The 11,582-nt window shown below is 40.4% G+C and overlaps 1 protein-coding gene across 2 annotated transcripts; it reads left to right on the top strand.

The window, feature by feature from the left end:
• Positions 1-8,779, top strand: LOC137266069 (methyltransferase-like protein 27). Of its 2 annotated transcripts, none has more exons than XM_067801570.1 (5): positions 1-485; positions 5,953-6,081; positions 6,720-6,855; positions 7,472-7,564; positions 8,433-8,775. In XM_067801570.1, exons 1-5 carry the CDS (start codon positions 324-326, stop codon positions 8,615-8,617), a joined length of 705 nt encoding a protein of 234 aa, XP_067657671.1. In that variant the 5' UTR covers positions 1-323; the 3' UTR covers positions 8,618-8,775. The 2 variants fall into 2 exon arrangements, with proteins under 2 accessions (XP_067657671.1, XP_067657672.1); XM_067801571.1 differs by lacking the exon at positions 1-485 and adding an exon at positions 2,129-2,302 and having other exon boundaries at positions 8,433-8,779.
• The last annotated feature ends 2,803 nt before the right edge of the window (positions 8,780-11,582 follow it).

Here is an 11,582-nt window from a genome sequence, read left to right as displayed (position 1 = left end):
ATCGCTCTCACATATTTCGACGATGTCTAAAATATTCTCAAGTATCTTTCAGATTGAATCATCACAGGAGCCGATATGATTTAATGCTGAAGCTGCCTCCCGACACATTGATCGGGACACATTGATCGTATCATAGTGCGATGAACACACCCTCACACATTTAGATCAAATGACAACAGATGGCAACACAGATCATTACGTAACGTTTACATTTGTTTGTCAAAAAACCCATCAATTCAGAATGTGTCTACCACTGTACATACAGAACAGCTTTGATATTGTGCGTTAGCAGTGAAACCGTGAGCCAGTAGTCTAGCATTGCGATGTGCGAAGTTCCATGTCACCCTGGTGGTCCCAAGGTCTGGGATGATGAAGACAAGGAGGCTAGCAGAGAAGTTGATAATTCGTACAGAAAGGGGATAACACCAACTGAAGCAATTCAGCATTATTCCAGATGGGTGGATGATGATCAGAAGTATGAGAAGGTGAGACCTATTAATGTTTCAATCGACCTTAAGCCTCTCTTACAGCAAACCGCTACACCAACCTGACGCCCTTCCGCCTTTTAACCGCCAGAGTAAGATGTTTCAACACGGCAACGCTCGACTCCACACAGCTCGCGTGTGACAGGAGCCTATCTCGGCAATGCAAACGTCATAGTCCTACCCAGGCTTTACACATCGCCTGATCTTAACCCGACCAAGCATCAGTGGGGCGACGAGTCAAACACTGACAGAATCAGACAGAACCAGAAAAGGCGAAGAATTCCCCAATAAAAAATCCGACGACTTGTGCAAATCTTTCCAAGGCGGTGTCGAACAGTGACGTTGATGTCTGCAAGGGATTGTGTTACCAGGGCACTTACACAAAGCACTAAGGTGATCGTAAAACAGCAAGGTAACCTCAGTGCAATGTTAAAGAATGGGAGTTAAAGTTAACCTTAGCAAAAGGTTGCTTCGTGAAAGGAGCCCCAGGTACTGAATACATATGTTCATCCGTGTGTTGATTTTCGATGTTAAAGCTTAATCGACGTATATACACGTTTAACACATTTCCTTATTTCTCACACATGCGTTTCTTTTTTTGAAGAGTTCAATTAGCAAATAGCTATATATAAGCAAAGTTGTTTAACAGAGCGAGCAAATTGTTGTTTAAAATTACTGCCTGAACATCTGCTGACATCAGGATAATTTTCAATTAACATTCGGTTGTTTTATATTAACATTCGGGATGTCTAATCGTTAAGAGTAAAGTCCCTTGTATCAAAGAATTTAAACACCAACAGCAATTCGTCAGGATGCGAAAGTCGCAATAACTCACCTATTCGCTGAGTTGTATGTCAGGGAGTTGAGATTGATAATAAGATGTGCCGTTGAGGCTGACATCGTTGAGCTTGTACAAAAAGCGTGGATATGTGCGCTATATAAATATCCAACAATAAATAGCAAAATATATGCAATAAAATAACTTGGTCCTGCATTTGAGATTCTATTTGAAGAAGTAACTTCACTGCAAGACCTTTGTACTTCAGGTGACAGGTCTGGCGGTCGTGAATGGGTAGACTATAACCAGCTACAGTTTGGTGGTCTGCAGGATTTAACGCCACTGTGAACAGTATTTTATTTTCTTTCCAATGACGGTGCCACTCACGAGCACTGACAAAACAAGTATCATAACCATCAGCTTAGATATGTCCCTAATCAATCATAACATAGCTGACATACTAATTTTGCATCTGATGTCTATACTACTCAAAGGAAGTAAAGGGTCGTCTTCTTCTCTTATTTCTATTTCGTCTTAGAACGCCAGAAAAACTACAAAGTCGTGAACTAGGAAAGCGTACTCAGCAATATTCCGATCACGTTTATCGTCTTTTAAGAAGAGAAATTCTAAAGACCATACACTATATGCGATATTTTAGAAAGCTAATCAGTGCATTTTCATCTTTTTCTGAAAAATGTGCCATTTGTAACAGAATTCCTGAAAAAACCCCGCATCTGTACTAACATCTATGAGCATTTTAATTATGAAACTTGATCCGGAGCATGGTTTGGTGTAAAGGTTCTACATGAAAGGGCCTTGATACTCTCATTAAAATCGATGATTAATGGAATTTACGAACAAAGAGGAACCTACTCTCGTATGTGACATGTGTGAGGATAACATCACCGTTGGTACTGCCCACGCCTGGGACGACGAGGACTCCGAGGCTGAGAGGGAGTCACGCCTTGTATACAGGAAGGGCATTACAGCTGATGAGGCTGTCGAATCTTATGCAATCTGGAGTACGAAATATGAGAAGGTAGGAGCGTAAAATATGTGTTAGTAACTGGCGCCGACAGACTGTCACACATTGGATATTTACAAGCAGAAACAGGTTTCCTGCATTCACATAAAATGTCTGATAGAATATTCGACTGTATAATTTCCACTCTGTCATGAACTCATGTTCGTGAATCCGTCAAAAATAATGATGATGTCAGGTTTACCAACTTATACCGTAGTAGCTCAGCGGGTGGACGGGTTTGATGATGAAAGTGTCATGGTGTGGGGATTCATCTACTTCACGGTTAGATAACGGCTAGTGGTGGTGCCATGAACGTGTGTTGATGAATCTTTAATAAATATTGATGTCAGTATGTTGCTCATTTCCCATCTCATTTCAATGGGATTAGCATTGGCCCTGACGGGTAGAATCATTTATTTCTAGATAAAAACTAGAATCATCATCAGAGAAATTTCACTCCTCTGTGAAGAAATGTGGGCATGTGAAACGTGCAAGATGAAAATTCATGGGCCTTATGTAATAGACATGACATGACATGACATGACATGACATGACATGACATGACATGACATCCATATGTAGAGAGATTAAGAATGATTCCATAGCGGTCTTTCTATGCATACTTATCCAGGAATTCCTAGCTAGCGAGCGAGTGTCAGTGATATAAAATTTGCCTCCTATCAGTTATTTTAGCCATAGAGAGGAGAACACTTTGAACAGATTACTTTGTCCACGAATACAAACCTTTAAAACCCGTGAAAGTCCGGGTAGAACAGGTCTTCAGCAACCCATGCTTGCCACAAAAGGCGACTATGCTTGTTATAAGAGGCGACTAACGGGATCGGGTGGTCAGGCTCGCTGACTTGGTTGACACATGTCATCGGTTCCCAATTGCGCAGATCGATGCTCCTGGTGTTGATCACTGGATTGTCTAGTCCAGACTCGATTATTTACAGATTGCCGCCAAATGGCTGGAATATTTCCTAGTGTGGCGTAAGATTCCTCTCACTCATATAAAAATTTAAAGAAATACATACATCTGAGAAACAACAGGAACATGTATGGATTTTTACAGGCTGGGCAATGTTTTGCTTATTGTTACATCTCCTACAGAAATAATGTACACCTAGAATGCACCCAATTTCTGATTCACATGCTGCTTTGCTTTCATTATGTATTAATACATAACATGTAAAATGATGAACTGTCATTCCGGTTATATTGTTTTGCTGATTCAATTAATTCCAGGACGCAATGGTATTAATGAAATTGGAAATCGTAGTAATACAGTGCATTTATGAGGATGGTATGAAACATGACGTTTCATGCTTGCTCATATTGTGTAGGTTCTGCATTTTCCGAACTGCCAGTGAGAGCACTGTGGTAACAGGGGTTCAACCATTTCTTAATGGTTGCTGAAAGCCGCGTGAACTAAATACACTCACTCACCCCATTGGACTAGTGAGGCACAGACACCCTCCAACCCCCTCCCTGCTGGTCAGAAAATCGATAAACGAAGTGCTGGTTTACTACTTTCTCCAACCCCCTACTATATAACAGGTTTTATTCTGGGGAGGCTCCATGGTAAACCGGGGCTCAGTTTATCCATTTTGTGACTCGCAGTGGAGGTCTATGCAGTGAGGCTTAATTAAATCTCGTATAAGTGTTTCCATCAGTGGTTTTAGATACATTTGTTCAGGGATTTCATTACCAGATTCAAGTAATGATGTCGTCAGGCAAATAGCGTTGATGGCAGACAAACGACCGTGTAACAAAACCGTGGTTGAAATCCGTGATTGAGTGAGTTGGGTTTTACGCCGCTTCTAGCAATATTCCAGCATTATCATGTCGAAGGACACCAGTAAAGGGTTGCTTCACACATTGTACCGATGAAGGGTATCGAACCTGAGTTTTCAGCGTGACGAGCAAACACATTAACCACTAGGCTACACAGATGGAACCTGATTTGTTACTCCACGATTGCCTGACCGCCACATTACTGGGATCTCATTTGGACATCAGGTATGTCATAACCAACAACCGCATGTCAAAACATTGACTAGAGAACAGTCTCGTTTCCTTTTTACTTGGTCCCGTCCTATTGCGCAACTTAGTGCGATAACCAGTCCAGAATTTTTAAACTAAGTCAGTTAACTGGGTGCATAAATATTAATCAGTATGATTTGATAAGTCTATGCACTTGAATATTGAAACACTAAGCTCTTTCTAATCATAGCAAACACGTCGTACGGCGTGCTCTGTCGTAAAGCGGGCTCTGACAAACGGAAACCTAGAAATCAGGAAATCTCAAAACGAGGCTCTGCCGCTAGAAAAGTTTGGCGGTCTCTGACGGAAGTGATATTACATCAACCTCGTTGTGCGTCACAGGACTACGGTGAATAAGCGCAAAAAATACATAACAAGTTTAACCAGTGAGCCAGATGCATTGTGACTTATTTTACGACCTCATCATACAGGGGCAGTCTGCAATTCCATAGTTAAGATATGCTGTCTGAACCTCGACTTAAAGTATAGAAAGACGGTGTTGTTAACGTTTATAATTACAATTCATTTATAAATATCATTTTCTTATGAAACAATGAACTGAAATTCAGTTTAACTAGAATTGTTTGAAGTGTCGATTTACACTTTCACACGAGAACATTCGGATCGGCTGAAAAGTAGGTCAGTGTCTGAATAGGTTAATGAGACTTATGTTTTGGTATGCTACATCTCTCATTGAACTTGCCGCTGCCCTGCAGTAAGAACAGAATGAATGTAGTTGACATTTGACGTATTGTTTGGTGCCTGTTTCATCGAAAAGGGAGGAATTGTCTTGAGAATAGAGACGGATTTACGCGATATAAACGAGTTTGACTTTCCAAGTGATGAACAGAAGATGCAAGTGATGCAATCGTCGATATGACGCCATCATGGCAACCGTCAGTCAAATGTCCCGGTTGCTCCGTTAAGCTATTTACCTTATTAAAGATATACAGCATGACATCTGTTTATTGCATATCTCCGTCTATTGCCGTTTCTGTTGATGATGTTCCGTTTGATGTTGTGGTATGATCAGGCTTAGGTGGTATCATGTGGGATTTCACAAAATCCTCTTCAAGTATTTACGTAAATGTAATGGTAGACAATGAAAGTAATTTATATGTGTGTCTTTCTTATCGACATGACCTTAACTAGAACACTGGTTAAGTTTGCCCTTGATCACGTTTCACTGATAAATTCCATAAATGTAGTACCCGCTTGTCAGATGAGACCTGACAAAACCGGAATAATAGGAAAACATTCTAAATTATTTTGTAGCCATGTTTTACTTCATTACTGAAAACTAAACTCACCCGAAACCTATGACGTTATGAAGCTGAACGTTTGTCTTTGTGAGGCATGTTGCCTCAGATCCGAAGCTGATATTTAGTGGGAAACATAATATTCAAATGATATTATTTTGAGAATATTTTACAAGTAATGTTTGTTGGCATGTGGGAACATGATGTGGATGTATTTTCTCTGTCGACGTGGAAATTATGTTTCGTATTGCTTTTTTTCCAAAACGTTTTCAGGATTTTACAGTTTTAGAAAAAGATATTCCCAGAAAAAGCATCCCATCTACAGTGTCGTAACTGATTTCCATCCATCATGTGTTTCAGGATATGTGTCCAGGGCGGTATAACGGACCCATGATTGCCGGAAAGGCAGTTGCTGATTACTTTGAATGCGACAGAGAGAAGAAGAAGATTGTAGACATCGGTGCAGGGACTGGCTTCGTGGCTGAACAGGTGGGCTTCATCTGGGACGATAATACAGGGGCCCAATGGGGAATAGTTTGAGATTATGCCAGAACTTGACAAAAACGTTCATTGGTTCCAAAAGCAGGCAGTGCTTATGGGCATATCAAACAAAACTATCAAACACATTTCCTATCATTTTTTCGGAGTTGCTTTTAGCCCTGGAGATTTATAACTAATGTTTGAGAAGCACTTAGTCACGGTCAGTGTAATTTTGTAACAACATTCTCATGGCCAGGTGCAATCGTAGTGATCGTGATCTCAAAGATTTATTCCCAGAGTGGCCCTTCACATAGTGGCTCATAGTTTTCTCATAGTTTTCCCACCTTCTTAACGAGTTGTCCCGGACTGGCCCTTGAATTTGGTTGTTACGTAGTACACAGAGGGGCCACTCTGGGAATACACCATTACGTTTGCCATTTCCACTATTAAGTTTGAATCATTTTATAGCAGTTTTCGCAACCGTTCATGCAGTATGGACCTCGTCTCATGACGGTAAATGCTCCAGTGATCTCGCCTAAAGAGAACGTCAGTTCTTAAATGTCCGGTTGCTGAAGGCCAATTCTAACCTGGATCTTCACAGGGTATATAGAATAAGACATAGCAAGCATATGCAGCGTTTCTTGCAGCTTAGATCTCATGGGTTTGTTCACATCGATGCCCTGGAACCCTGCAACACGATGCTACAGAGAGCCAGGAAGAAGGGCTTGTACGAGGAGTGCTATAACGAGTATCTGTGTGGTGTTCCCCTCTCCATTCCTACAGGTAAGCTGGAAGTCGTTTGAATACACATGTGGCGATGAGAGGTTAACTATAAGATAGAAAAGTAAGGGATGTTCCATTTTGCATGCATACACCTAGCCAATGCCAATATGAGAAAACATAATATTCATGCAAGTGAAATATTTACAAAGGAATGGTTTAAATTATCACATTTTCCTTTCATTTCTCTTCATGATCTGTTTCCTCTTTAGCTTCATCGTGTGCCTTTTATCAGTCTTGTAAATCCAGTATGCCTAAGGTTTTTGGAATGGTTATATGTTCATATGTTTTAACCTTCTCTGATGACAGAATACCTCGTACCATCTACTATTGCAAACTTTATACAGACATTTTGAAGTCATGAACGTTTCCACCCAAACTGAAACTCTTTAGAATCTTTTGTCGAGTGCTGTTTTCTGTGTTTTAGGCTTATTCTCTTTTATTGTTTATTGTCTAAGTTGGAGAAGGATGCTTTCCATCTGTTGATTATATTATGTCTGTGATAAGTCTAATGTATGTGTGTTAGCTCTAAAATTACGTTACCAGGCGCTTGTCATGTGGCAGTGATTATGTTTGTATATGAAATTTCATCTGAATAATTAGCCTTCGAACATTTCAGACACGTACGACTGTGCCGTCACCAGTGGTGGGATGGGGGAGGGGCACATTCCTTGTTCCGGAATTTTGGAGCTGATCCGGATCGTAAAGCCGGGTAAGTACCAGAACCCTAGATTTTCGAAGCTCTCTTAGCGCTAAGATACTCGTAAGTGCCATATATCGACATCAACTTATGGCTATCTTAACGTTATGAGAGCTTCCATAATCTAGGCCCAGGGTGCCGTTGTACAAAGCGATCTTAGTGCTTAAATGATCGTTACTCCCATACCTTAACACTTAACACAGACTTACGACTGACGTAGTGCTGAGGTGGCCTTGTACTACGAAAGCAGGCTAGCTATTCTCGAAACGTCCGTGGCCCTACGAAGTTCTTAAGCCCATTCTTAACACATTGGCTACAACCAAAGTTAAGAATTCTTAGGGCTACGAACGTTTCGAGAATAAGGGCCCTGGTCCCCGTTTCACAAAGCTATCTCAGCGCTACGATGATGTATGTTAGGGCATGGGAAGATAAGGATCTCGTTATTTGACGTGCACCTTTTGTTGGTCACGTAAATCTTCTTCAAGTATTTTGGAGCCTTTTGGAGAATTTTGAAAAATCTAGACAGGCATGATCTACTGAGGTTTTAAATATGATGGTGTAAAAAGTATTTTATTGTCTGCAACTTGAACACAATCTCCATATTGCAGCAGTTCTTGGTATTCCTCAGAGGACCTTAGGGACTGTTCATAATTTATGACAAAAATTTTAACCATAATTTCTTAATATTTTATGTACAAAATTACTGACACCCCACCCCCCACCGCTGTTTTCGTTTGGGTGGACAAAACAGCCAATACAGGCCACCCATGAGAAGATATTTTAAACCTTCTCGCTTCTAAAATACAACCGATTTGATTCGTTGATACATCTAAGGTTATAGGACATGGCAGATTTATTGCAAGGAACTCTTTTATTTCAGGCGGAATTATATGCATTGTAATGCGTGAAACGTTCCTGAGAGAGGTGGATGAATACAAGGATCGGCTAGAGCCCCTCATGGACTCCCTAGAGAAAGACAGGAAATGGAGACAAGTATCCCGAGTTATTGTTCCCAATTACTTCATAGACATAGCTGGGATTGTATTTCTCTACTGTGTTATTTGACTTCATAGTAAATACTTTCACGCACATTACAATATGGAATCCTCTCATATAAAGATGCAGGAATGTTTGAAGAAAAATGGTCATAGCGTTTCCACGAATGCTGTACGTCATCATGCAAAATGTAAACAATAAGGAGATTTGATAAACATTAATCCAATCGTCGTTTACAAGGTTTGTAGTTTTTCAAGGTTGTATACGTGTGAGTGAATGACTTGACGTTTACGCTGCGTCTAGCAATGTTCCAGCTATATCGCGGTGGGGGACACCATGTGGTCAGTCGAACCGGGTCTTCTGCGTTAGGAGCGAACGCTTTGACCACTACCACATGAGTTGCATGGACAGGTCGTTTGGCGGTGTATACGAATCTACATCAAAACGCTGCTAGATGCAATCAAGTCTTCTGGCATACATGTATGGGGTACAAATGAACTAGCAAAGGTGAATGTGTTTGCTCATCTCATGGTCAAAGGTAGAGAGATTTAAAGGATCTTCAGCTCGACACGGAGCGTACAACGTCAACGTATGTAGCAAACATCCACTATCAAGAATCATTGGGTTTTTTTAAAAAAATATTTTATCATGTATGTTTGTATGTAACTACCTATCAGATATGTTTATGATTACTCAATAATATTTTGTCCGGTTCGTAGCACAAGAGTATGGAACTGCGATAACAGGACATTTAATATGGCCTTTGGTCAGTTCCACACCCTAAAAGTTAAAGATAGCCTTAACAAAACAGGAACAGGTTGTATTGGTGAATATGTAGATTGAACGAACAGACGTTAATGTGAAAACCGTCGTGGAATGTATAACAGTTAAACTTGAGTGGCTATAAACTTGAGCAGACTGTAGATTTATAGATGAGGAGTGGCGAAAAGGATTTTAACATTGCCAACAAGAAGATTGTACATGTACACCGAGTTACCTGTATGCTGCTATGTGGAACAGCAGTTCCAGCTCAAGCTGGTATAAAAGTACCATCACGGTGAGGTACAGCTTGATATCACACCGTAAAGATGAAATCGAAACTGGACACTTTTAAGCTGTCACTTTGTCAAAAGAATATGACGGAAGGGCCAAACAGAATTTGCGTTTCGCAAACAGTATGTGAAGATTTTACAGACGCTTGTAATCATTTTTATTTTACCGCTGAAGCTTGGAAAACACAAAATGGGGTATATTATAGAAACGGGTTTCAGGGGCCGACTTATAGTCTGTTTGGGCTCAAATGATTAAATAACTCGAAATAGGGTTAGAGCACAAAACATAATTAAGACGCATGGTCCTGAAACCTCTGTATCCAACATGATCGGAAATCTGACGTGTATTATCGATTAAGGAAAAAGTTGTGGAAGAAACTATCCTGTAACGTTGTTCTATTTCAAGCTTCACACCGAGGGGTAACAGACAGCTGGTGGAACAGCGCCGTCTATTTCAGATCCTGTTGGGTACAGAGGTGCCAGGGCCACGTGTCTTATTTATGTTTTGTGCACTTATTCATATGCCGAGGTATTTAATCAATCATCGTTCTCATTTGAACCTAAAGTGGCTGTACCATTATGAAAAATGCCCGGGCTTACACATGATTTTGAAAATGAAAGCTGCGCAAGGGCTCAATGCCGATTAAATATAAAGATTTCCATACTATCGAGCTTACACGAAAAATGGCTTGCTACGCCCCTGTCAAAAGAGTCGGCGGAAAGTCAAAAGGTCCTCATACTTAAGTCAAAAGGGCCAGCGGAAAGTCAAAAGGTCCTCATACTTAAGTCAAAAGGGCCAGCGGAAAGTCAAAAGGTCCTCATACTTAAGCGAAAAGGGCCAGCGGAAAGTCTAAAGGTCCTCATACTTAAGTCAAAAGAGCCAGCGGAATGTCAAAAGATCCTTATACTTAAGCGAAAAGGGCCAGCGGAAAGTCAAAAGGTCCTCATACTTAAGCGAAAAGGGCCAGCGGAAAGTCAAACGGTCCTCATACTTAAGTCAAAAGAGCCAGCGGAATGTCAAAAGGTCCTCATACTTAAGTCAAAAGAGCCAACAGAAAAGTCAAAAGGGCCAAACGTTTAGAAAACAGTATGTCTAAAAGAAATGTGTTATAATTTGGCAGTAGTTCTAATCACATCTTTAACATATCAGAGTGTCTCAATCTTGTATATTTACAACTTCTCAGAGTCGTTACGTATTTACCGTATACCATACAACTGTTTGTGTAATGGTTACAGGTATAGTCGTTAATCTAAACAAGATTAACAGTAGTGGTTATATTTTTTTTATATTTCATATTGGTTATATTTTTTAAAGTGTTTATGCCACGAGTATAGTCAATCTCATGTACCGGCCGTTGTTGCTAGCTGTTTTAGCACTACTTGACATGTGAATGGGTGTTTTGTGTCCTTATGTATGTGTACCTTTTGTATTGTATGTGTTGTCTCTTGTATTGTATGTGTTTCTGTTGTATTTTAAGTGTTTTCAATTTTAACCGTGCAAAACAAATTTCCTCGGGATAATAAAGCATTATCGTATCTTATCTTATCTTATCTTATCTTATCTTATCTTATCTTATCTTATCTTATCTTATCTTATCTTATCTAACCACCTGTTTCTGTAATGACTACAAGACGTAACAGAATTATAGATGTCAGACTCTAGTCAGTAATCTAAACAAGATTAACGTTTTATTTTGTTATGACGTGTAAACAGTGTCATGGGTGTAAATTACACGAGTCAGTAATTTCAGTGCTTGGTGACCCGTGAAGGTCCCGGGGTAGAATAGGCCTTCAGCAACCCATGCTTGCCATAAAAGGCGACTCAGCTTGTCGTAAGAGGCGACTAACGGGATCGGGTGGTCAGGCTCGCTGACTTGGTTGACGCATGTCATCGGTTCCCAATTGCGCAGATCGATGCTCATGTTGTTGATCACTGGATTGTCTGGTCCAGACTCGATTATTTACAGACCGCCGCCATATAG

This window comes from Haliotis asinina, chromosome 15 (genome assembly GCF_037392515.1).
Source record: "Haliotis asinina isolate JCU_RB_2024 chromosome 15, JCU_Hal_asi_v2, whole genome shotgun sequence".
Taxonomy (NCBI): domain Eukaryota; kingdom Metazoa; phylum Mollusca; class Gastropoda; order Lepetellida; family Haliotidae; genus Haliotis; species Haliotis asinina.
The sequence above is the reverse complement of the archived record's forward strand: the minus strand, read 5'-3'. Positions and strand labels throughout refer to the sequence as shown.